General features: G+C 43.3%; 1 protein-coding gene and 1 long non-coding RNA gene across 2 annotated transcripts; one reads left to right on the plus strand and one right to left on the minus strand.

The window, feature by feature from the left end:
• On the minus strand, positions 1-2,096 carry LOC134017858 (uncharacterized). The gene is made up of 3 exons (XR_009929800.1): positions 1,825-2,096; positions 1,126-1,215; positions 1-534 (listed from the first exon to the last, which is right to left on the minus strand). It is a non-coding gene; the product is annotated as an uncharacterized LOC134017858 (long non-coding RNA).
• Positions 2,097-3,539: 1,443 nt separating this feature from the next.
• On the plus strand, positions 3,540-26,663 carry LOC134017807 (protein NLRC3-like). The gene is made up of 10 exons (XM_062457847.1): positions 3,540-3,767; positions 4,096-4,212; positions 5,158-5,274; positions 9,433-9,496; positions 9,606-9,834; positions 10,114-11,923; positions 12,057-12,224; positions 19,675-19,848; positions 25,535-25,590; positions 26,004-26,663. The coding sequence occupies exons 1-10, from the start codon at positions 3,589-3,591 to the stop codon at positions 26,537-26,539; spliced, it is 3,450 nt and encodes a 1,149-aa protein (XP_062313831.1). The 5' UTR covers positions 3,540-3,588; the 3' UTR covers positions 26,540-26,663.
• Positions 26,664-27,570: the final 907 nt, after the last annotated feature.

Below are 27,570 nucleotides of genomic sequence, written 5' to 3' on the forward strand. Positions count from 1 at the left end.
ACAAGTGCAGAACCTTTAATCAGAACACAGGTTCAGATGTACCAAGAGCTGATCCAGAATCATGTTCAGGAACAGGTGAGGGTCAGTCCAGGTACAGCAGGTCTATAGGAGCGTGGTGGTCAGTGACAGGTGAGGGTCAGTCCAGGTACAGCAGGTCTATAGGAGTGTGGTGGTCAGTGACAGGTGAGGGTCAGTCCAGGTACAGCAGGTCTATAGGAGCGTGGTGGTCAGTGACAGGTGAGGGTCAGTCCAGGTACAGCAGGTCTATAGGAGCGTGGTGGTCAGTGACAGGTGAGGGTCAGTCCAGGTACAGCAGGTCTATAGGAGCGTGGTGGTCAGTGACAGGTGAGGGTCAGTCCAGGTACAGCAGGTCTATAGGAGCGTGGTGGTCAGTGACAGGTCAGGGTCAGTCCAGGTACAGCAGGTCTATAGGAGCGTGGTGGTCAGTGACAGGTGAGGGTCAGTCCAGGTACAGCAGGTCTATAGGAGCGTGGTGGTCAGTGACAGGTGAGGGTCAGTCCAGGTACAGCAGGTCTATAGGGGACAGGGGAGATAGGGCAGGTTTGCACAGGAGAGCAGAACTTCTGGTCAGAGTGTAATAATCAGCTTCATGATGTTCACACTGTTCATGATAATGTCTCAGCAGTCTACTTAATAACAGGTCTATGGTGTGAAACTAGGGTGTAGAACTCAGCTCTCCCTGCTGGAGAGACTTGGCAGTGCTGCCTCAACTGAATGTGTTCAGCAACATGATATTACAGTGGAGGTGGGCAGCATGGTCATGTCATCAGGACTACGACAACGTTTTCCACTTTTGTACACTAGATGTCAGTAAAAGACTGTAATACTGTAGGCTGTAGTGCCTTCAGGTTACTAATGTATATATGAAGCTTAACACACTGAATCATTCATTTAGGACTAACATGATAATATTATACAAATCATTTAGCCTGTCACAGACAAACCATAACCCCATGATATTGATAATCATACTGACTACGTCGTACATAAAACATTTATTGATGCAACTGTAGCTTCTTAGCCATTTGTTGTTGAGTTATTAAAATCAATTATATCAAATAATGAAACAATCGATTATTACATTTCTCATTTCTGTTTTTTCACCTGTGTGTTTGTCTCAGTTCCTGCTCTGAGAATCAACTTTCATCTCCTCCTGTTTCCCATTGGTGTATATAAACAGGAATGTTCCTCCTCCTGTTTCCCATTGGTGTATATAAACAGGAATGTTCCTCCTCCTGTTTCCCATTGGTGTATATAAACAGGAATAGAAAAACAGAAAAACGTTATTGTTTAGTCAATTCTACGACTGTTAAAGGTAAGTATGTTACTAGTTGGAGGCAACGGGGGACGGGTTGTTTCCATCCTTATTCTATAAGTATAACTTATTTTAGAGTTCTCTTCCCCTGGAACAGATTTCATGTTCCAACCGAGGGGGGCTGTCGCTGTCTTGGTGTGTGGGGCTGCATCAAATACCCCTTTTTTGCTCTGTTAAATTGCTGCACCAGTCCACACTTGACCGGTGGGGATCTCATTCTATTATGACTGTAACTGTTAGCTGCTCCTGGCATTCTCTAATCCCTGCTCTCCTCTCTCTGTCCCCCCCCCACACACATCCCTTGTGGTGTGGGGGGTTTGAGCTGTCAGCACCTGCCTGGTCGTCGGTCGGCCAACGCTGGACCTGGTCGCGAGTCTCCCGGTCCTGTCCTACATCTATAAAGTTGAACAATGGATTTTGGTGTTTCAAAACCCATCGACACTGTATGACTATGTTTAGCCTGTGTTCTGCTCCTCTCTCTCACCAACCGTCTCTGGAGGAGGGGATCCCTCTCTGAATTGCTCCTCCCAAGGAGCAATTCTTCCATTTTTTCTCCTGTTGAGAGTTTTTCTGGGAGTTTTTCCTTGTCTTCCTTGAGGGTTTAGGTTGGTTGAGGGGCAGTTCTATGGGCGTATGTGAAGCCCTCTGTGACATGCTTGCGTGTAAAAAGTGCTATACAAATACATTTGATTTGATTTGAATGTTCCTCCTTCTGGTTCCTATTGGTCCATTTATGCAGGTAGGCTCATACTTTGGTTTCCTATTGGTCCATATATGGAGGTGGGTGGGGCCTGACATGAGAGACGTAGGGTGAGGCACAGGTAAACTGAAAGTCTAAATATTTTACACAGGATCCATTTTGTGACTACAAGAATCGGTAAAGCAGATTCTCAAACTGAAAAGCAGACTTTAAAGTAAGTGATTAACCACTTACTAACCAAGAGTGAGGTTAGTAAGTTGTTTATTTTGTAAATGAAAATAAATTGTCATTGTAAATAGAAAACATGTCGTTTTGTTGAGCTCAAGTCTTCTCATGGTGTGTTTCAGGTGTTGCCTAGCAACCAATCTGAAATCTGACAAGCCTAGCGCTTGTCGTTTTTCTCTCTGTGTTCACACTTTTCTGCTCTTTTAGAAAGTTAAGAATTTCCTCGTCGCTGTTGATGTCTTCAGTATCGTCTGGATAGTAAAACTCAGCTGACTCCTCGATATCGCACATTTTGAAGATGACGTCAGAGGATGGCATTAATAATCCGTATCAGACCGCGGACCGGCGATGAGGTCAATACACGGCTGGCATGACAACCCATTAGCCAATCAGAATGCTCGTACTGTTGTTGCTATATAATCATTTACAATATTCCTTCACAGTATCATTGTGCACATACATTAACAGAGAATGTGATGTTCCAGAGTTACTTCATCTTCGTAACTAACCATATTTTTCTAAGAGGAAGTGAAACTGCCTTTTGCTCAAGTCTAATGGCCGACATTCAATACCAAGTTCAAACAAATCCAACTATGATCTAACAAGATCAAAATAACTTTTATTGTTTTACTTAATCAACCAGTCATGCTGTTTTTGGTCATTTATCAAGTATTTCTAAATACCGTAATTACAATGACATTTTTGTAATCCTGTAAACACTATAAACATAGATAATCATACATCCACACAGACACATGTCATACGTTACTGATCCATCAAGGTTTTCTAAGTGGAAGTGAGGTAGTGCTCAGTACAGCTGATGGTGCAGTATGATGGAGTGGAGCTTGTTGTAAGAGGAAGTGAGGTAGTGCTCAGTACAGCTGATGGTGCAGTATGATGGAGTGGAGCTTGTTGTAAGAGGAAGTGAGGTAGTGCTCAGTACAGCTGATGGTGCAGTATGATGGAGTGGAGCTTGTTGTAAGAGGAAGTGAGGTAGTGCTCAGTACAGCTGATGGTGCAGTATGATGGAGTGGAGCTTGTTGTAAGAGGAAGTGAGGTAGTGCTCAGTACAGCTGATGGTGCAGTATAATGGAGTGGAGCTTGTTGTAAGAGGAAGTGAGGTAGTGCTCAGTACAGCTGATGGTGCAGTATGATGGAGTGGAGCTTGTTGTAAGAGGAAGTGAGGTAGTGCTCAGTACAGCTGATGGTGCAATATGATATCTGTTGTTTGTTCACAGGTCTACAGGTCTGGCTTCAAAATCCTTCTAATCTGACCCTGAGGAGAGAAGTTCTGACTTTGAGAGGGAGGAGGGGCACTGCCTCTAAGATGAGTCTCTCTGGGAAGAGAGAGGAGGGAGGCCCTGCCTCTAAAATGAGTCTCTCTGGGGAGAGAGAGGAGGGGGGCACTGCCTCTAAGATGAGTCTCTCTGGGGAGAGAGAAGAAGGGGGCCCTGCCTCTAAAACGAGTCTCTCTGGGGAACATGACATGGACACCAAAGCTAAGAGGTAAGATGAGAATCCATACCTGTTCATGACTGTTCTCCATCTCAGTGGAGTGTCAGGTGGCTGAGCGGTGAGGGAAGCGGGCTAGTAATCTGAAGGTTGCCAGTTTGATTCCCGGCCGTGCCAAATGACGTTGTGTCCTTGGGCAAGGCACTTCACCCTACTTGCCTCGGGGAGAATGTCCCTGTACTTACTGTAAGTCGCTCTGGATAAGAGCGTCTGCTAAATGAATAAATGTAAATGTAAATCTCAGAGCTCAGCAGTGATATTATGTCATCATCATTAGTCAGTAAAAATGAGAGACTGAAGGTCTGTCTCTGTTGTGTTGAAGCCCAATCCAGCAGAGACCAGCCTCACCTGTACCCAGCTGTGTGTCCATGAAGAGTGACTGGTCTATGGAGGCACCTCCCATGTTCAGTGATGGAGGAGGACCTTCCAATGAGGAAGGGTATGTACTGACCTCTGCTGGTGTTCAATGTTATGTGATGAAGGTGACATGATGTGAAGAAGTCGTCTGTACTGGGACTCAATATTCCTATATTATAATATATTTGTATTATAATATATTTGTCTTATAGTTTATAAGTTATGTTTATGTTAGTATATGTTATTATAGTGATAGTGTTTAAATGTATTTGGGCCCACATGAATCAATGCAACATTACTTCTCCATGTCAGAGCATAACCTGCCAGCCTCAATCCCTACTGTTTATTGTCTGTACTGTCTAATTGTTGAGTGTATACAGTTGGGCAGGCCAGACCCATTAATTGCCAACACCTGTTTGTTGGTAATACTGAGCTGTTAACATGTTTGGAAAGAATCCATGAAAGGGGACATGCTGCTCACTGGTAAAGACATAGATTTTTTTTAAGTGAAGCAAAGTATAAAGTAGTATTTATAATCTAAAAGTCCAATGTAGACCTTTGCTTTATCATGTAAAATCCCTTCTAAAACACAGGGTTAGAGCTGATGACTGTAGATACTAAAGTATCCCTCATCACATCCCTACTAAAACACAGGGTTAGAGCTGCTGACTGTAGATACTAAAGTATCCCTCATAACATCCCTACTAAAACACAGGGTTAGAGCTGCTGACTGTAGATACTAAAGTATCCCTCATAACATCCCTACTAAAACACAGGGTTAGAGCTGCTGACAGCCAGCCTGGCTGACATACAGACCATGTGGTAAAGGTTCACAGTGAGAGATACAGAGTAACAACAGGTCTGGAAACCTGCCTGTCTGACTCTCATTCAAGTTGAAAAGCAACTTTCAAGCCTGGTTCTGACAATTCCAATGAATTATTTTAGCAACACATATTGTTGTAATCAATCTGTGGGCTCTACGTTAAAGTTTTATGTTTGTAAGACACTTTGTTGTGTTTGTTGACAGGATGAGACAGCAGAGACCAGCCTCACCTGTACCCAGCTGTGTGTCCATGAAGAGTGACTGGTCTATGGAGGCACCTCCCATGTTCAGTGATGGAGGAGGACCTTCTAATGAGGAAGGGTATGTACTGACCTCTGCTGGTGTTCAATGTTATATGATGAAGGTGACATGATGTGAAGAAGCCGTCTGTGTATAGTGTATACAGGTAGGTAGGCCACACACATTCATTGACAACACACAATAAATAATTTGAAGTATAATGTCATCATTAGATTCAGGATCATCATGTGACATTTCTACTAAACAAAGTCAGAACTCATAGCCTGGCTATGTTCAGACCATGTGGTAGAGGTACACAGTGAGAGGGAGCTGTTATTGGGTGTGCTCAAGCCTTCGGCGAGAGCACAACCTTTTTTTCTCTCACATATATATTTATTTATTTATTGTTTATTTTTGGCCCCCTAAGGATCAGTCAATATTTGGACTACATACACAACGACGGTGTCAAAAGGTTCGTCTTGGTAGCGATTGCGTTGGTTGTATTTTTATTTACGTTCCGTTGCATGGTTTAAGTAGAAATTGCATTTTTGTGGTGAAAAGTGAAGTTAACGGTGGCTAATTTGCTAGCCACAGTCACTGACGTTACTAACGTCACTAACGTCACGAAAACACGCGTGACTACCTGTAGCAGAACATTCGTTTCACATCTGTTAACTTGGGGGATAGCTAGGCTAACTATAGCTTTACTGCAAGGCAGCTGCAGGAACGCCACAAGCAAAGAGGCCAGGGTGATAACTATTTACTCATTTTACTTTGTGATGTGAAACACAATTATGAAATGTAATGTACAATATTAGCTGATATTATTAAGGAAGTAGGCCCACATCTACTTTTGGAAACGGCAGTCTACTATTTCACTGAAGCATTAGCATCATGACATTAGCCTCTGTTGCCCGGGCAACACATACTACAGTGGTCTATGATGCATCTGTTTTCAATCTTTAAAATAAACATTCCTCACAAATACATTTTCGTTGTAGGATTTATTATGACATTACATTACAAGTAAACGATTTGTGGGTGAAATGATCATTACCTGTGGTTTCAAACCAGTGTTGCTCACTGCAACGCTGTAGCCTACGCGAGACACTACAAAAACATCTACACAGCTGTAGGAAGTCAAACGGCGACAAAACATGTTCGGCACTCCCCTTACTTAAATCAAAAGTCTATCTAACTACTAACCTGAACTTCATTGTCACAGCCTAAACGTTGTCAATCTGTTCATGAAAATAATTTATTTCAGCCTAAACCGTACAACGGAACGTTAAATCCAATTCAACCAACGCAATCGCTACCAAGACGAACACAGCAGTAGTCTAGTACTGTACCGTAGTAGTACAATTTACCGGGGCAGCTTCTCCACACAGGGCTATGTCGCATTTTGCGTTGTTACTGACAATGATCGCTACCAGTGAGCTTTTTATGAATTAGCGATTTTCCACTAAATAAATGTCAAGCTTATTTACGTTTTGGGGGGCATATTTTCAGTTAGCAGATGGTACTGTTTGAATCGCGATTCCATCTTCTACTGCCGGGTAACGTCGTAGAATAATCTTCAAAGGGGGTTCTTTATGAATGAATGAATGCAATGAGTAGGCTAAATGCCTTAAAATATCACGAGAAGGGAAAAACTTAAAATGACGTTTAAGTCATAGAGATTAGGTCCATTTTTACACCGGTCTGCCAAATTTATTCGTTTTGATTCAACGATGAGGCTGCCTCTTGCAGGGGAAATGAGAAGACATCTATTTCATTCTACACTTCACTCGTATTTTCAGTTGTAAATGAGCAGCAAAAAAAAAAGCTTTTAAATCTATTTAATCTTTATAAATAATAAGTATGCATTTTCATATAAAATATACAGAAATCAGTTGTAAAAATGTCATTCAAAAACGGACCCCTGTGCAACCGACGCAAGCAAGCACACCCTACAATTTCCCCAGAAATTGTACCCTCTCTAGTTTAATATTATTTCATTAACATGTGGTGTTGGTCTTCTCTTTGTGTATCTATGGTTTAACCACTAGACCACCATCAGACACATCAACACCTTTGACCTCCTTGTTGTGTTTGATCAGTGAGAGACAGGACCACAACCTACCAGTCCACTGTGCCGCTTTAATGTTGAACTTTACCTGACATTAACACAGAGACACAACCACAACACAACCACAACAAACTACCCTCAAACTAATGCAATCGTGCAAGCCATACCATACTACCATTAGGTCATTCCATGTTGGTGCAGAAAAATTATTCAAAGCTGCTCTCTTTAATTCAGTAGAGACTAGAGCGAACTCCAGGATAAATCTGTGAGTTACTTCTCCACCTGAAAAGACTTGACATTTATTGTAAACATGTTTACATACAAATCAGGTCTTTACATACAAATAAAAGAGATCAGTGCAGCTCTAGTGAAAGTTTGACAACAATAACCTCCCTACACACACACACACACACACACACACAGACAGCATGAGAGTCAGTGTCCAGCCCTGCAGGTACCAGGCCTGGTATGAGCACAGGCCGGGCGGGGCTCAGCCCACTTAGACTGGTTGAGAAGGTCTTCAACTCCTGGGTGGAGGAGTGCTGCAGTGTCTAAAGCAGGCTGCTAGCAAACATGCAGCCCTGTGTGAGGTGGACCCTGATGTCATCTTCAGTGTCTGGATGAAACACAACACACTTGTTTACCTGGGGGTGACAGTGCTCCTATCTTTGGTGAATGGTTAGGTTTAGGTACTGATGAAGAAATATCAGCACACTGTTGTAATTATGAAGATGATTTATATGATCACCTCTTTTATTAGATGTCATATCATTGGAAACCAGATGCAAAGCTGTTGACTGACTATGATTGCCACTAAAACGTAGAAGATATAAAGGCCAAAATGTGGAAGTCTGGATAAATAGGGTTTGAGTGTGAGAGAAAAGTATGTGTGTAGGCTTCCCCCATGAAAAACTACAAGGCCCAGATATCATGGACTACAAGGCCTAGATATCATGGACTACAAGGCCTAGATATCATGGACTACAAGGCCTAGATATCATGGACTACAAGGCCCAGATATCATGGACTACAAGGCCTAGATATCATGGACTACAAGGCCCAGATATCATGGACTACAAGGCCCAGATATCATGGACTACAAGGCCCAGATATCATGGACTACAAGGCCTAGATATCATGGACTACAAGGCCCAGATATCATGGACTACAAGGCCCAGATATCATGGACTACAAGGCCCAGATATCATGGACTACAAGGCCCAGATATCATGGACTACAAGGCCTAGATATCATGGACTACAAGGCCCAGATATCATGGACTACAAGGCCTAGATATCATGGACTACAAGGCCCAGATATCATGGACTACAAGGCCCAGATATCATGGACTACAGGGCCCAGATATCATGGACTACAAGGCCCAGATATCATGGACTACAGTGCCCAGATATCATGGACTACAAGGCCCAGATATCATGGACTACAAGGCCCAGATATCATGGACTACAAGGCCCAGATATCATGGACTACAGTGCCCAGATATCATGGACTACAAGGCCCAGATATCATGGACTACAAGGCCCAGATATCATGGACTACAAGGCCCAGATATCATGGACTACAAGGCCCAGATATCATGGGACAGATTTATGACCAGACGCTCAGCAGCCCAGTGCAGCTGGATTTCAAGGCCAAACGTAGGCCCAGAAAGTGGGAGACTTAGAAAAAACACTTGTAATTCAAATTCTATGACAATTGACCAACCGGGTGTGAATGCATAAATGCATCTGTGACCAACTATAATGTACCAATGGCAAAATATCACAAAATAATAGAGAGTAAATATATAAGTGAAATGTCCAGAGAAAAATTCCAGTCTGATCTCGAGATCTTGCTCATGTTTATCGGAATCACTCTGTAGCCTTGGATTTTAATAAATGCTTTGCATCAAACTCTGCTGAAGTTCCCGTGCTGTTCTTAAAGTTTGATATTGGTTGAAAACTTAGAATATTATTATTCGACAATACCCATAGAAGATGTTTACTTGGTAGTGATGGTATCACTCTTATACAGTGTGTCTGTGTGTATGCATGAGTGGATACAGTTAAGTTTACCACTCATGCTTATGTATGATAAACTCTTTGGTAGATTATCAGCCCTTGTACATGTGGTTCATGTGGTTAAGTAATGTCATCTCTTGTCCTCAGAGATCAACAGGAGAAGTCTGAGTCAGACCAGAGTCACCATGAGGACTTGTCCTCCGTATTCACAGTGAGTTTGTGTTACTCTAAAGTACAAACAAGACAGAATCATTTTAATCATATTGTTCTACTGGGACTACAGTTCCTGGTTTGTCTAATATCTTCCCTCTCTGTTTCAGGTGCTTGAGGAGACTGTCATCAGGTTTGTGAAGAAAGAGCTGAAGAGGATGAAGAGGATTCTGAGTTCAGATTTCCCAGAAGGCTTAGAGAGTCAGAGGGAGGACCAGGAAGTGGTGGACCCTGAATATCAGAAGCAGGAGAGCAGTGCCAGAGAGGGAGCTCTGAAGATCACACTGCACGTCCTGAGGAACATGAACCAGAAGGAGCTGGCTGACACTCTGGAGAAAAGTAAGAGACTCCATATTTAGTCTTAGTTGACCGATTGATGGTTTATGATGGTTTGATATACAAAGAAAGTTATGCGACTCAGAGTAGCCCAATGTTGTGTAGATCTTCATATGACCTTGTACTATGTGTGAGTATACTAAGCTGTTTCATTATTGTGCACCTGATAAATGATCATAGATTTGAAATATGTTTTGAATTGAATGTAAAGGACACATTGTCAGTTCATACTCTGTGAATAATTAAAACTACTACACGCTTAATGTGTTGTTTTTTGTTTAGATGAGCGTGCTGAGATTTGTCGACAGAAACTCAAATATGAACTAAGGAAGAAGTTTGAAACTGTGTTCGAGGGCATAGCTACACAAGGAAACCCAACTCTTCTCAATAAGATCTACACAGATCTCTACGTCACAGAGGGTGAGAGTGGAGAGATCAATAAAGAACATGAGGTGAGACAGATTGAGACAGCATCCAGGAAATCAGCAAGAACAGAAACAGCCATCACATGCAACAACATCTTTAAACCCTCAGCTGGACGAGACACACATATCAGAATTGTTCTGACAAAAGGAGTTGCTGGCATCGGAAAAACTGTCTCTGTGCAGAAGTTCATCACGGACTGGGCTGAGGGACTAGCCAATCAGGAAATCCAGTTCATCTTTCCTCTCCCGTTTCGAGAGCTGAATTTGTTGGATGGAGAAGAGTTCAGTCTGATGGAACTTGTCCATCACTTCTTCTCGGAAACCAGAGAATCAGGAATCTCCAACTACGACAAGTACAACGTTCTGTTTGTCTTTGATGGTCTGGATGAGTGTCGACTGCCCTTAGCCTTCAAAGATAACAAGAGGTGCTGTGATGTCACAAAGTCCACCTCAGTAGATATGCTGCTGACCAACCTGATCAGAGGAAAGCTGCTTCCCTCTGCTCTCATCTGGATAACCACTCGACCTGCAGCAGCCAATCAGATCCCTTCTGAGTGTGTTGACCTGGTGACAGAGGTACGAGGGTTCAATGATGCTCAGAAGGAGGAGTACATCATGAAGAGATGCAGTGATGAGATCCTGGCCAGGAGAATCATCTCACACATCAAGACATCAAGGATCCTCTACATCATGTGCCACATACCAGTCTTCTCTTGGATTTCTGTTACAGTCCTTGAACACATGCTGAGAACAGAGAAGAAAGAGAAGATGCCCGAGACCCTGACTGAGATGTACACAACCTTCCTGGTGTTACAGACCAAACAGAAGAAGGTGAAGTATGCTGGGAAAACTGAGACCGATCCACACTGGGATGAAGACAGCATTCAGAGTATTCTGTCACTGGGAAAACTGGCCTTCCACCAGCTGATCAAAGGCAACCTGATTTTCTATGAGAAAGACCTGACAGAGTGTGGAATTGATGTCCGTGATGCCTCAGTGCACTCAGGAGTGTTCACACAGATCTTCAGAGAGGATCGTAAAGTCTTCCAGGAGAAGGTGTTCTGCTTTGTCCATCTGAGCTTTCAGGAGTTTCTGGCTGCTGTGTTTGTGTTTCTCTCATTCATCAACAACAAGCAGAATCTGATGTCTGAGACTCCATCAGCTTCCAGTTCCAAAAAAGTGTTGACTCTTTTCAGAGAGAAACCAGAAGTCCGATTCTACAAGAGTGCTGTGGACAAGGCCTTGCAGAGTAAGAATGGACAACTGGACCTTTTCCTCCGCTTCCTCCTGGGCCTCTCAATGGAGTCCAATCAGATTGACTTACGAGGCCTACTGACTCAGAAAGGTAACAAGACAGAGAGACATGAGGAAACAGTCAAGTACATCAAGGAGATGATCAGAGAGGATCCCTCTCCAGAGAGATGCATGAATCTGTTCCACTGTCTGAATGAACTGAATGACCATTCTCTGGTGGAGGAGATCCAACACTACCTGAGCTCAGGAAGTCTCTCCAGTGAGGAGCTCTCATCTACACAGTGGTCAGCTCTGGTTTTTGTGTTGCTGACTTCAGAAGAGAAGATGGATGTGTTTGACCTGAAGAAATACTCCAGATCAGAGGAAGGTCTTCTGAGGCTGCTGCCAGTGGTCAAAGACTCCAAAACTGCTCTGTATGTATAAGGCTTTTAATTTTATTTTTTAGATAATATTACAACAGCACATATTGTCAGTGTTTGATTATCGTATGTTCCTATAATACAAAACGTGACTGATGATGTCTCATGTTCTCCTTATGTCATGCAGGCTGAATGACTGTAACCTCTCAGAATGGTGTTGTGAAGCGCTGGCCTCAGCTCTCCCCTCCTCAGATCTGACAGAGCTGGACTTGAGTAACAACAACCTGGGGGATTCGGGCATGAAGCTGCTCTCTGCTGGACTGGGGAATCCACTCTGCAAGCTGGAGACACTGAGGTCTGTATTCATGTTCAACATGACACAACTATAGTTATAATCTCTGGGACAATCTGGGGTCGTAGGTGTGAGGAAAGGTGTGGGGTCGGAGGTGTGGGGTCGTAAGTCTGAGGAAAGGTGTGGGGTCGTAGGTGTGAGGAAAGGTGTGGGGTCGTAGGTGTGAGGAAAGGTGTGGGGTCGTAGGTGTGACGAAAGGTGTGGAGTCGTAGGTGTGAGGAAAGGTGTGGAGTCGTAGGTGTGAGGAAAGGACACAGAGGCTGTTGTACCGTTTACGGAGGCTTTTTATTTGCCCAAACACGGTAGTATGGGGAAAGGGGCTGGACGGAACCAAAGCAAAGAAAGTAAAAGTAAACACACCCTTAACTGACACGCCAGTCGGCGCACTAACCAAAAATACAGGGGGTGGTCCGCCCAGGGGGGTATTCGTCGTAGCTCGCTAAGCGGTTTAGCAAGCTAATTTCCAGGCTAAGATAAAAAACGCCCCTCTTTTTGGTTCGTGGAAGCAACTTTCGATAAATCACCATAGTAACATATCAATTAGCACTAACCTGCTCCAGAGCAGGCTAACGTAAGTGTAGCTGGATAAGCTTGCCACACCCCAGGAAAATAACATGGCAGCTCTTTTTTTGAGGGACCCAGTTGACCAAGGAGCTATATTCTAGTTCGATTAGCTTTCCATACCAATAGAGTTATTCGCGATTGCCAAGATCCTTTATTTCACACGGATGAGTTCTTGTTTGAGCGATATCGATTCAGCCTACAAGGACTCATTTATTTGCAAGACCTTCTCGGGCCGCACATTGCAAATATCACACGCTGCAGCAAGCTTTATGCTTTATTATGAGCTTATGCTGCTGTATGTGAATATGTAACGCTATGTTTTACGAAATGTCTTGTCTTATCTGTTGTGCCTGTGCTTTTTATATGTTTCACTGTGGGAGAGTGGGAAACGTCATATCGATTCCTTTTTATGTCTTGACGTGAAGAAATTGACAATAAAGCTACTTGAAACTTTAACTGTGCTTCAGACTGCATAGCCTTGAGTTTTTTTGCATCAGGTATAGGCTACATTTTTATACAGTATAGGCGATGCAGAAAACATTGGCAAAGCCGCAGCATGCGTTGCTGTAAGAAAAGTGTACTTGGCGCTTAACCAGCTGATGAATCAATTCATCATATTCCCTGGCCATGTCCCAGTCAATGAAATCAAAGAGGGATTTACACATAGGCCTACATGCATATACACATATATAGTACATGATATAAGCGCAGTAGCCTACATATATCCTCATAATTGTCTATGAATTCGTATCAATTAGATACTCTTTGGCCTTGTTTTTATCTAGCCTACTTATTCTGAAAGAGTTGAGATCATTATTTTCGCTAGCAAGATCTCATTCGGTTATTAATTTCCATTAAGCCTACTGCCAGCAGGCACATTTAAAGAAATGTGATCTAATTGATTGGGGTAATGAGGCACTTAAGATGAGCCTATACATTTCCCCAAAACTTTTGCATTTAGCTGTAGTGAGGTCCACAAGACCACACGGAGCCAACATCTTGCCACACCTGAAGAGTGATTCAATCACATCAGAATCAGCCCTTGTGACACCCTCAGTATGCTGATTACCCACCAAACGCCGATGCAAAGGAACCATAGAATGGGGGGGGGGGGGCCTCCCCAATCTACCTAATCAGCCCTCCTGCTAGCTTGCAAGCTTCAAAGGGCCTGATTTAGACAACACGTCTCCAGCGACCATTTGCTATCCGTTTCGGCGGCGATTTGAACAAAGAACATACCTTGATCAGAACTTTTGAGGAAAGTCTTGAGACTTCACCTTTACCACAAGAGTACAAGGTGGAGAATTATGAGAGGGATATTTGTGTTATGTTTGTTACTTTGTTTTAATGTTGTGTTCACTGAAATCTTGATTCTAGTAACAACTCCTTCTTCCTGAAAGATAACCACGTCATTCTTGGTATCTACACGAAGCTATCATAATAAAACAATCATTCAACTATATTTTGTAACTGTACCAAGATGTCCAGAACAATATTTGAACCATCGAATGAACCAGCCAAAGATCAGATCACACCTTTGGTAGGTGTGAAGGAAGGAGGGGGGAGTTGAGAACCCAGCTTCCCCCAATCCACATCTGACCCCAGACGGGTCCTCCCTCGAACTGTATAAAGCCCTAAGATGACCATCAATCTCTGACTCCAGCGAAACCGACCATGGCATGAACGCCATCAGGATTGGCGTTCCAAGGACGTCGCCAAGCTTCTCCTGAGATTCAACTTTATAGTGATCGCGACACTATCTGGACGTTTCAACAGAAGGACCAAAAACGCAATTCCAAATGCGACTTCACTGAGATCCCGCAGACTCAGTCACATGACCCAGCGCAGCCGCGCTGTGACTTCAGATTCTTCAAATGGACCTTTGGCGCAAACCGCCCTCAACATCATTGATCAACCCCTGATCAAACGTAACTATGGCTAACGCTCTTTCCTCCTCGACATGGCATTGGCGTGAGCTCTGTTTATGATTTGTAAGGATGTAATCACTGACTGTACAATTTCTGCCTTTCTTTAAGCTAGACCATTTCATTCTGTTCATTGAAACCAATCTCTCATATCAAACCCATAATCCAACTTTTCATAAGATCTGTTTACCTTACTTGAATAAATTCATTGTAAAGATATTTTGACGTGCGTGTTCACTGATGTTACGATTGGCTCTACTCTTAGAACGAATTCATTCCTTAAGATTAGACTGATTATTACGAAGGCTATTATTTAAATATTATTCAATAAGGTTTCCTCTATCCCTTTATCAATAAGAGGTGGTGCCCCCAAGAACTACATACTTTATTATAAATTAAGTATTGCTAATCTTAAACGAGCAAACCCCGCTACATATTGGTGCCCCGTGTGAGGCTAAGATAGATTGAAATGAGCAATCGTAACTTTTGTGAAACGAACTGTTAAAATAGAGCGAGCTCTAACTGTATGTAGCACCATGTATTTAATACTACTGTGCCTGGGCTACAGTGGCTGTGTGCGTATTCAATTGTTTTTCGTGAAATAGCTGCTAGTGTGTGTGTGGGACCAGCTAGCTCAAAGGAAGCGGCTAGGTTTGACCGGAGGTACGCGCGTGCTCAGAAACACCGCTGCCCCGACATTTACGTTGTAATCTGCCTCGGCCAGCTCTTCACGGAAAGTAGCATAAGAGCCTTTTATTATAGCCTCTATTTTAATAGTGTAGCTATTTGGTTAAGTGAATTAACCAACCAACTAATACGTTGGTGCACATGTCTAGTTCAGGGAAACAGACAGTAGTGCTTAGTCCTGAAGGACTTTTGTTTAGAAGCAACTAAACAACGCAGTTCTGTACACGTAACCTACCGCCACCACGAGTGTGTGTGTGGGACCAGCTAGCTCAAAGGAAGCGGCTAGGTTTGACCGGAGGTACGCGCGTGCTCAGAAACACCGCTGCCCCGACATTTACGTTGTAATCTGCCTCGGCCAGCTCTTCACGGAAAGTAGCATAAGAGCCTTTACTATAGCCTCTATTTTAATAGTGTAGCTATTTGGTTAAGTGAATTAACCAACCAACTAATACGTTGGTGCACATGTCTAGTTCAGGGAAACAGACAGTAGTGCTTAGTCCTGAAGGACTTTTGTTTAGAAGCAACTAAACAATGCAGTTTCTACACGTAACCTATTATGCCGCCACGATAGCTTGTCGAAAAGAGCATTGACTATTCCCACAGCTAACTGTGTTTTAAAATAACAGTGGTTGCCAAACTAAAGTTACATTATTAGATGCAGTTCATCAATGTGGTTTAGTTACGTTGACTTCAAGAAGCTACTTAGTAACTATAATTGTGTAAAGTATGTACTATAATTACCTTGTACCTTTATTTGTTATTTGTATACGTCTTTGGCAGTCAATTGTAACCATAACCTAAATGAGTTTATTGAAACTAGTTTGATTTAAAAAGATTGGAAAGCCGACAACTCTTCCCTCATCTAGACCCCTAGTCACAAAGCTTCAATTGCTACGGCCATTGTAAGCCACTTCAAGTGCCTCTTTTTGTTTCAATAATTTCCTCTCAACCTTTTTCCTATGTCATGTCATAGCTTAATCACTCATAGCCATGCCAATGTCTGGGGAGGGGGGGTGACATGCTGTTACGCTGCTGTGGTCTTTCTTCTCTTGTCTTCATGTCAACAGTTTCATCGACGACGGTCTATGAAAGTTGACATCCGGGGGGATGTAGTGAGGTCCACAAGACCACACGGAGCCAACATCTTGCCACACCTGAAGAGTGATTCAATCACATCAGAATCAGCCCTTGTGACACCCTCAGTATGCTGATTACCCACCAAACGCCGATGCAAAGGAACCATAGAATGGGGGGGGGGGGGCCTCCCCAATCTACCTAATCAGCCCTCCTGCTAGCTTGCAAGCTTCAAAGGGCCTGATTTAGACAACACGTCTCCAGCGACCATTTGCTATCCGTTTCGGCGGCGATTTGAACAAAGAACATACCTTGATCAGAACTTTTGAGGAAAGTCTTGAGACTTCACCTTTACCACAAGAGTACAAGGTGGAGAATTATGAGAGGGATATTTGTGTTATGTTTGTTACTTTGTTTTAATGTTGTGTTCACTGAAATCTTGATTCTAGTAACAACTCCTTCTTCCTGAAAGATAACCACGTCATTCTTGGTATCTACACGAAGCTATCATAATAAAACAATCATTCAACTATATTTTGTAACTGTACCAAGATGTCCAGAACAATATTTGAACCATCGAATGAACCAGCCAAAGATCAGATCACACCTTTGGTAGGTGTGAAGGAAGGAGGGGGGAGTTGAGAACCCAGCTTCCCCCAATCCACATCTGACCCCAGACGGGTCCTCCCTCGAACTGTATAAAGCCCTAAGATGACCATCAATCTCTGACTCCAGCGAAACCGACCATGGCATGAACGCCATCAGGATTGGCGTTCCAAGGACGTCGCCAAGCTTCTCCTGAGATTCAACTTTATAGTGATCGCGACACTATCTGGACGTTTCAACAGAAGGACCAAAAACGCAATTCCAAATGCGACTTCACTGAGATCCCGCAGACTCAGTCACATGACCCAGCGCAGCCGCGCTGTGACTTCAGATTCTTCAAATGGACCTTTGGCGCAAACCGCCCTCAACATCATTGATCAACCCCTGATCAAACGTAACTATGGCTAACGCTCTTTCCTCCTCGACATGGCATTGGCGTGAGCTCTGTTTATGATTTGTAAGGATGTAATCACTGACTGTACAATTTCTGCCTTTCTTTAAGCTAGACCATTTCATTCTGTTCATTGAAACCAATCTCTCATATCAAACCCATAATCCAACTTTTCATAAGATCTGTTTACCTTACTTGAATAAATTCATTGTAAAGATATTTTGACGTGCGTGTTCACTGATGTTACGATTGGCTCTACTCTTAGAACGAATTCATTCCTTAAGATTAGACTGATTATTACGAAGGCTATTATTTAAATATTATTCAATAAGGTTTCCTCTATCCCTTTATCAATAAGAGGTGGTGCCCCCAAGAACTACATACTTTATTATAAATTAAGTATTGCTAATCTTAAACGAGCAAACCCCGCTACATAGCTTATCGGCAATTTTTTGCCAAGCTGCTTGTCTTGCTCTGGCAGCGGTGGCGGTGTTTGACTTAGCCATGATAATATGCTTATTGTCTTCGTAGAGACTCATTATAACAGTTTGCTCGGATGGCGAGAATAGCCTATCACCGCTCTCTCTTTCGTCTTTTCCGCCATCATACCGTTAGAAAATCACGGTTTTGGTGATCGACCTTTACTGCCTTTTGAAGTAGGACGTGCACGTGCAATTTCCCTGATAAGTTTAGCCTGATTGAAATTAACCACATGATTTGGATGCGGATCAGCCGTTGACGAACCAATATTTGCTGTTCTCACTCATCTCGCTAATGTTAACGGGCTAAAGGGACAATTGATTAACTTAGCTTCAACCCTTACGACGAACGGGGCCCAGGTCTTACCTAGTGTGCATAGACAAGGTACAGCTACGGGTGATTTATGCCCACAGGCCTCTTGCCTAAGCACTCCCAAGGTGCCTTCCCCTTCCCCCTGGGAACAGAAAAGAATACAGGTTAAGTGTCTGTCACACAGACCAACCACAAACGAAAAAGGTTCAGTAAGACCAAAACTCTTAGGTACTGCAATACAGAAAACAGAGAGCGCAGCACACGTGTACACACACTATAGTTACAGACCACAGCAATAACATGCCACCGCCCTCTTTTGACAGAGAGACATGTGGAAGCTTATATGTATGTGGTGGTTGAATCCAGCTGCAGTCACTGATGGGGGGGGAGGAGCCAGAGGGGGGGAGGAGCCAGAGCTCCAATCAGAGAGGGATCCTAAAAGGGGAACACAGACAAACAACAACACAACACTGGGGAACGTAACAATATTAAACAAATCTTTAGAATGACTCGGGAGTAACGAGTCGTCTCAGTGAGTGATTCGTTCATCTTCTCGTGGCAGCGCATAGGGACTGTTGCATTGGCTCAGTAGAGGAAACAGAAAGGATTTGTTCACCTCATTCACTTTCACGTGACTGCTAGGTTTAGCAAATGGACTGCATTTTATAGCGCTTTTCTGCCTTAGCGGCACTCAAAGTGCTTTACAATGTTTGCCTCTCATGCACCCATTCATACTCTCACTCACACACCGACGGCAGCGAGCTACCATGCAAGGCACCGGCCTGCCCATCGGGAGCAACTTGGGGTTCAGAGTCTTGCTCAAGGATACTTCGGCACATGGCCTGGGAGGAGTCGGGGATCGAACTGCCAACCTTGCGATTAACAGGCAACCCTCTCTACCCCCTGAGCCACAGCCACCTCTATGCCTTTAGCATAGAAGACGTGAATGATTCGAGTGATAATTACAGGTTTAGATGCACTAAGATTTCTTCCTTTGGAATATGATTGCTGAATATGAATACTGTTTAAAATAGTGGACATATTCAGGCCAGGGAATTGGCTAATTGATTGAATTGTTGAACTGATTGAATTGTTGAGCAAACTTGCTTGTTCTTTATGCTCGATTTTCTATTATCAACCCAACATTCCCAATACAAAAACCATGTTGTACAAATATATAGATTAATTGTCTGTATTCATAACAATGTCAAAAAAGTAAACTTGGATTTGTTTAGCGGGTGCACCCGCAATGACCTTGTCTACTTGAACCTGTCTTGAATGAGTGGGATTACGTGGGTCACTCTGTCTAATGAGGGGAGGTGCAGCTATGACAGCACCTGCCAAATGAACCCCTCTGTGCTGACTCACTCTGGCCCAGATGGATTCAGTCACAATATTGATCCTCTTTCTACAGGCTGTCAGGCTGTCTGGTCACAGAGGAAGGCTGTGCTTCTCTGGCCTCAGCTCTGAGGTCCAACCCCTTCCACCTGAGGGAACTGGACCTGAGCTACAATCATCGAGGAGAAAAAGGATTGAAGCTGCTCTCTGCTGGACTGGAGGATCCACACTGCAGACTGGAGAAACTCAAGTAAGGAGATGTTTGTTTTTTATATACCTCTTTATGTAATGTTGTTTAACACTGAACATATCTAATTACGTTAATAGGCCTTGCATTTCATGATGATACAATTAAAAACTGCATGTTTACTATATAATCTACAATATGGTTCAACTATGATTGAACCCGCTTTCTATTCCAGAAAGCAGGTTTAATGAAAACAGAGTTTTTAAACCCTGAGATGAGGGAAACTCTGGGTTTTTAGTTCCAGAAAGAGAGGTCACTAAAACCAGACATTGTAAAAATGTAGCTCAGCTCAAACCTAGGTCCTAGTTTTGGTTTGAAGTGAATGTAGCTATGGACTTAACAAGAAAAACAAATTGCATTAATTTGAGCAAAATAGTTTTTGAGCCTCATAAACATTACGTTGGACTCATATTGTTATATTTGCCAAATGTATTTAACTACACATATTATTATATTTACTTGATATCAGTTATGGACACATTTGTGCAGAGAATGATGATACTAAGGCCCAATCCCAATGTCCCTCCTAAACCCTAAGCCCTGAACCCTCACACACTTACTTGACGTCACCTAGTAAGTGATTGAGTGCAAGAGGCTGTGAGGGCTCAAAATGCTATAAATTGGAATGGTTCAGCACTTTGCGGCATTATCAGTAAAATAGTAATGTTGTTGTATTAAATCTGATGAAAGCATATTTTGAATTGATCATCAAAGGACAACCTACACACAGTTCTGGCTATATTAACCATCAGTAAGCTTTGTGTTTAAACTTACTGATGTTAACTGTTATTTCTAACTATGTTTACATCAGGGTTGGTTGCTCCTTCCATGCTTGTTTGTTTACTGTTCTTCGTCTTTCTTGTCTTATGAGGAGGGTTAGCCGGGATCTTTTTCTCTCTTCCAGGCTTCCCCTGGTAACCCTCGTGTTTTACGTCACTACGCTGTGAATTGTTAGCCCGGCTCTGCCCTCCTACGTACTTCCGCTCAATTTGGATTTTGCTTCTGTACTAGGTCTGGGATTTCAGTGCATCAGTCGGTTTTCAGAAACAAATTTTTTGTAGGTCCAATCAGCGAACAGAGGGAGTGGCTGAGAACGATGACGTTGATGTCGTGCACTAGTTTGAGTTGTAGTTCAGTAATGGCGGCGGAGAAAGATGCGAGCGAAGCCATTCGGTCCGTTGTGGCAACGCTGCCGAACATCCATAAGCTAAAGCCGGAGCAAGAACAAGTTTTGCTGAGTTTTGTTGGTGGCCATGATGTTGTGGCCCTCCTCCCCACAGGGTTCGGGAAAAGTTTGATTTTCAGGCTACAGCAGCTAGCTCCGTTACAGTAGTGGTGAAGGAGTTGGCTAAGGCGAACGCTAGCGATTGGTTATGGCAGATCAGAGTGGCTCTGGGCAGATCCAATAGTTTTAAACTTCAACAGAGTACCCGCCTACAAGGAAGTCAACGCTTGTCAATGGAGCGAGCCCAGACCCTCTGTACAAATGAAATGTACGAGGGTCTGGTTAGGACCAGGCTAGTGAATTGTGGGCAAGTCTGCAAAAATGCAGACTTAAGGGTGCATAAAACGTCTGCGAAAGAGTCCTCGCGCGCTTGACAATTTGACAGTGGGACAGCCCTAAGCCCTCACAGTAGGGCTGCACAATTAATCAAATTTTAATCACGATCATGATTTTGGCTTCCCACAATCAAATTTGCGTATGTAGAATGTGATGGAGCAGTATGTAGAATGTGATGGAGCAGTATGTAGAATGTGATGGAGCGATATGTAGAATGTGATGGAGCAGTATGTAGAATGTGATGGAGCAGTATGTAGAATGTGATGGAGCGATATGTAGAATGTGATGGAGCGATATGTAGAATGTGATGGAGCAGTATGTAGAATGTGATGGAGCAGTATGTAGAATGTGATGGAGCGATATGTAGAATGTGATGGAGCAGTATGTAGAATGTGATGGAGCAGTATGTAGAATGTGATGGAGCGATATGTAGAATGTGATGGAGCGATATGTAGAATGTGATGGAGCAGTATGTAGAATGTGATGGAGCGATATGTAGAATGTGATGGAGCGATATGTAGAATGTGATGGAGCGATATGTAGAATGTGATGGAGCAGTATGTAGAATGTGATGGAGCAGTATGTAGAATGTGATGGAGCAGTATGTAGAATGTGATGGAGCAGTATGTAGAATGCGTCATTACGTTCATAGTATCAATGTTTTTTTGGCTTCCTAAAATATTTTTACACAATGGAAAATGGAAAATAGTGCCCTGTTGAAGTTTTGCTACATTTTCTTTTTCGTTTAATTTTTTTAATTTATTCTTTAAGGAAATGCACTGAATTTTGGTGAATAAGAGGACCTATTTTATTTTGATGCACATATTTGTACATTAACAGAAATGTAGCACAATATGGATGTGATAATTAATCGTGATCTCAATATTGATAAAAATAATCGTGATTATCATTTTGGCCATAATCGTGCAGCCCTACCTCACAGACTTAGTGAGAACGTGCCTCAAAGTCAGTGAGTCTGTGAGGGTGGACATTGGGATTGGGCCTAACTCGTAAACTCAGGATTGATGGTCCTGTTGTCTCTGAGGGAAAAAGCGGTTTGTCCCGTGCATTGATTCAGAGCGTGCACGGAGAGAGGGGCTTATTCACAGACGTGTCTGTTGTAGTGAGAGAGAGAGAACGCGAGCGGGGCAAGAAGGGGCTGAGCGAATCAGTGCGCTGCGTGCAGCTCTACAATGAAATATTATTTTGTGATGTTCAACAGTAAAAGTAAAAACACAATTTTATTAATTTGTGGTGGTCAGTCTTTTATTGTGGCGGGCCGCTCCAAATAAATCAATGTATGGGAAACACTGAAATCTCTGGGTGTGTTACCACGGTAACTGACTGTGAACCTCACCTGCTTGCTGGCCGCTTTTCTTTAACAAACCATGAGTTTCTCCCTTTCCCCTCCCTCATGCTGAGCCTGAAGCAACTGTCAGACATGTCAGGAATATTTATCTATCAAGCATTGCACAGTCAGTCGGTGAACAAGTTAAAAAAGCTTTATTGCTTGCGGCTGGCCCACAAGGAGACAAAAACATCACACGCCATTGTGCTACAAAGTTTGTCTGCTAGCATGTTGTGCTAGCTAGCTATTTAAACAGCCGCCCTTTACAGTGATTGGTTAAAACAATGCATGCAAATGTTTCCATGGCTCTTCTTTCATTGGCTCCCTTGCATAGACCTAGCGTGCGTGCGTGTTTACGTGTGTGCGCTTTTACGACATCAACCCTGATTGAAACACAACAACAGGATCTCCGGTCCGGGGGTCGTAAAAGCTCCTTCACATAAGTGTCAACAAATGGTCACCAACTCCACCCATAGTCCTTGTCACACAGTATCTCCTTAAAACAACCAAAAAACCCCTCTTCTTAGTCCTCAGCCCCATGATAAGGGTCTTGTCAGATTTGGGGTTAGGCCTCTCTTTGCACCCAAGGAATACTGAACACAGAATCATTCTTATACAGGATAACAGAAAGTGCCCTTTCCTCATCAACCTGATTGTTGTTGAAGCCATATACAACATACGGATGACATGACATTCTACAGTTTTCCATGCAGAGCTAACCTGGCATTTCCTGAACATCTCACTGTTAATCTGTGCTGTGGAGGTTGATGGACCCTCCTTCTCGTAATCTTGTCATTAAAAAGGAGAAGAATGTTCTAGTTGTTTTGTGCACATAGGATTGTTCCATTTCTTCTTCACCTGTAGTAAGATGTTAGCCTGGTCCTAACCAGACTCTCGTATATTTCATTTGTACTGAGGGTCTGGGATCGCTCCATTGACAAGTGTTAACTTCCTTGAAGGCGGGTACTCTGTTGGATCTGCCCAGAGCCACTCTGGGTCTGCCATAACCAATCGCTAGCGTTCGCCTTAGCCAACTCCTTCACTACTAACGGAGCGAGCTGGAAAATCAAACGAACCCCGTGGGGAGGAGGGCCACAACATCATGGCCACCAACAAAACTCAGCAAAGATTGTTCTTGCTCCGGCTTTAGCTGTTGGATATTCGGCAGCGTTGCCACAACGGACTGAATGGCTTTGCTCACATCTTTCTCCGCTGCCATTACTGAACTACAACACAAACTAGCGCACAACATCAACGTCATCGTTCTCAGCCACTCCCTCTGTTCGCTGATTGGACGGTAAAAAGTTGACTTGAGACATTGACTAATATACCGAAAGCCCAGACGGAGTACAGAAGCAAAATGAAAATTGAGCGGAAGTACGTAGGAGGGCAGAGCCAGACTAGTATGACGTGTGGTTAAATTGAAATTAAATTAATATACTGCATTGAAATGTACTGAATGACCAATTGCCTCTCTTTTGCTGTTGCAGTTGTTGCTTTCTGAAAATGTCTTCATACTCGCCTGCACTCATGAGAATTTATAATTCCAGTGAATTAGAATTGAACTCAGATCAGCTGTTCTGGAAGCGATAACTCTGATCTTCCCATCTCAAGGGTTCATCCAGTCAGAGTTCAGGGTTAAGCTCAGAGTTTGTAAAACCTGCTTTCTGGAATACACCTCTGATGATAAGAGAGAAACAACATGTTTACTTATGTGACACACCCTGACTGTCACTTATTATGAAGGTCCACAGGACGCAGGCTAATCAATTGAATGACTATGCAGAGGCAGACATGTAGCAAAATAGTTTAGTTTATTTAATAAATATCCGGTCGCTGATGTTGAATGAGTTTACAGAACAATACACACATACATTCATACACTGCCATCAAAATAGCGCTCCCCACCATGGTACAGGCCACGAGTAACCAGTAACCACAGTCTGACAAACCAATCCCCAATAAAAAGCAACACCATCTGGATTAACACACTACAAATCACTCCAAGTAAGTGGACCAACAAAATCCAGAACAAGGTTAAACTTACACTCCACACAAATGTGTTTGGGGATCTGAACACACAGCAAGATGTCAGAGGCAACCACAAAGGTTACCTTAGGCCTAATACGTCCAACGGTTGGTAGTACCCAGATTGCAATTAACTAAAAATAACACGCATTCATACAAACCAAAAGGAAACAACGACCCAAAAGAAATGTTGGTGGCTCTCACTGACTACAGTACGAAACAAATTAAGGTAAGGGAAAACAGTGATCAATTTCCTGGTAAAACACGACATAAATACTTGCACATAATTCAGAATGACAACTTTACATGGTTAAAACAGTAGTCAAAAACTATGCTTACGATTGACAGGACGGCCAATGCGCCAGCACAAACGCGACACGCAGTCTGCAATCAGGTCTTCCTATGCCGCTGCAGTGGCAGATGTAAATGTTTGCGTTAACCAAGCGCTTTTGTAAGCGTTACACCACAGCTAACAAACTGATACAAGCGATCTGTATAGTAATCCCCGATAGCAAAACAGATAAATGAAACCTACCAGAGTTCCTCCAGCGACAGACAGCCACGGACAACACACGCCAAACAATTCAAATGATTTACTCAGTCGGGCGGAAACGAAGTATATATACCCCCACCTTTAGGGGGGCGTGCCCAATGCACTGCAAGTCAGCCCTACCACACTTAGAAAGTCAGTTGCTAAGTCGCTTATCAACAGGTGAAGTGTATTTTCATCATTCCTCTGCTTATCCCTGCAGTGTGGATCATGGTGGAGAGTGCTGGATCAAACCTGGCCTTGTGAAGGCCTGGAAATGTGAGTATTGACTAGGGACGATACCATTAGTGACTTGGACACTGTCAAAAACGGACACACAGACACTGTAAACACTCCTTTTAGAAGCAGTAATTTAACACAATTAACCACATCAATACTGTGTGTATACTCCCTCCCTTTACCCTCCCTCTCCTCCTCCTCCCTCCCTTTACCCTCCCTCCCCTCTCCTCTCCTCCTCCTCTCTCCCTTCCCCTCACATCTTCTTTCTTCTCCTCTCCACCCCTCTCTTCCCCCCTCTGGATGGATAGTTGAGAGAGAGAGAGAGAGAGAGAGAGAGAGAGGGAGAGAGGGAGAGAGGGAGAGAGGGAGAGAGGGGGAGAGGGGGGGGGAGAGGCATTCAAATGTGAATGATGATGATCAGTAATATATTGTGTCTTGGTCTCCCCCATCAGATGCCTGTGAGCTCACACTGGACCCAAACACAGCAAACAGAGAACTCTCTCTGTCTGAGGAGAACAGAAAGGTGACAGGGGGGGGAGAGGAACAGCCGTATCCTGATCACCCAGAGAGATTTGAGGACTTTGAACAGGTGCTGTGTAGAGAGGGTCTGTCTGGGCGCTGTTACTGGGAGGCAGAGTGGAGTGGAGGATGGGTTCATATAGCAGTGACATATAAAGGAATCAGCAAGAGAGGATGGGATGATGACTGTGAGCTTGGACGCAATAACAAGTCCTGGAGTCTGGACTGTTATGATAACAGATACTCTGCCTGGCACAATAATAAGAGAACTGACATACCTGCCCCCCCCTCCAGCTCCCACAGAGTAGGAGTGTATCTGGACTGGCCGGCCGGCACTCTGTCCTTCTACACAATCGGCTCTGACACACTGATCCACCTGCACACATTCCACAGCACATTCACTGAGCCCCTCTATCCTGGGTTCAGGGTTCATTATGACTCCTCAGTGTCCCTGTGTCAGGTAAAATAGCCCACACACACTCTCACACACTGTGTTCACATAGATGTTACTGAAGATTGAACTGTATACAGTTGGAATTGATATCCCAGAGTGTTTGTAAATATTGGTGTGTGTAGAATGTTTGTTTTGTTTTAATTGTTGACAAACAACAATCCTGTATTTGATCTCAGTTCCACTGAATGTGATGAACTAAAGAAATAAAGATGTTTTATACAGGATGATAGAAGACATGCTGTGTGTTTGTTGGTGACCCAGTGGCCTTAGACACACATGTACACACACACACACATGTAGATGCACACACACACACACATGTACACACACAGGAGTACACACCCTCCCTCCTCTCTCCCCCCACCCTCCCTACTTTCAACAAAATTGTTACTCTTTGTTTATTTGTTTAACCCTTGTGCTGCCTTCGGGTCACATGACCCAAAGGTTCATAACGAACCATCGTTGTGTTTACCCAATTTTACCCAATACAAAAACAAATAAAAATAATTTTCTTTTAACCATCGCAATGTGGGGGGTCTGAGACAGCCCACCGGTTAAAAGAAAATTATTCACTTTGTTTTGGTATGCGGTAAAGTTGTCGCAATACGACGGTGGGTCACAATGACTGATGGGTCAGAATGACCCGAAGATAACACAAGGGTTAATAAAACAGTAGCGCAACGTACAGTATGTGAATCAAGTTGTTCAACTTAGTTAAGTTAGCTAAACATTTTAAACAATGCTGGTCCAATTATCTGTTCACTTATGCTAACTTTCTGTAATACAAACTTTTAGACTATTTGTTTTGTTGTATTGAAACCATAGTGTGATTTTGGCAAGCCCAACTACTGTAGGTGTCTTATATGATAAAGCCAGCACATTAATAAAACTTCAAAAATGAGTGGGTGATGGAGGTCGATATGGAGGTCTAGATGGAGTGATATGGAGGTCTAGATGGAGTGATATGGAGGTCTAGATGGAGTGATATGGAGGTCTAGATGGAGTGATATGGAGGTCTAGATGGAGGTCGATATGGAGGTCTAGAT

Source organism: Osmerus eperlanus, chromosome 3, assembly GCF_963692335.1.
Source record: "Osmerus eperlanus chromosome 3, fOsmEpe2.1, whole genome shotgun sequence".
Taxonomy (NCBI): domain Eukaryota; kingdom Metazoa; phylum Chordata; class Actinopteri; order Osmeriformes; family Osmeridae; genus Osmerus; species Osmerus eperlanus.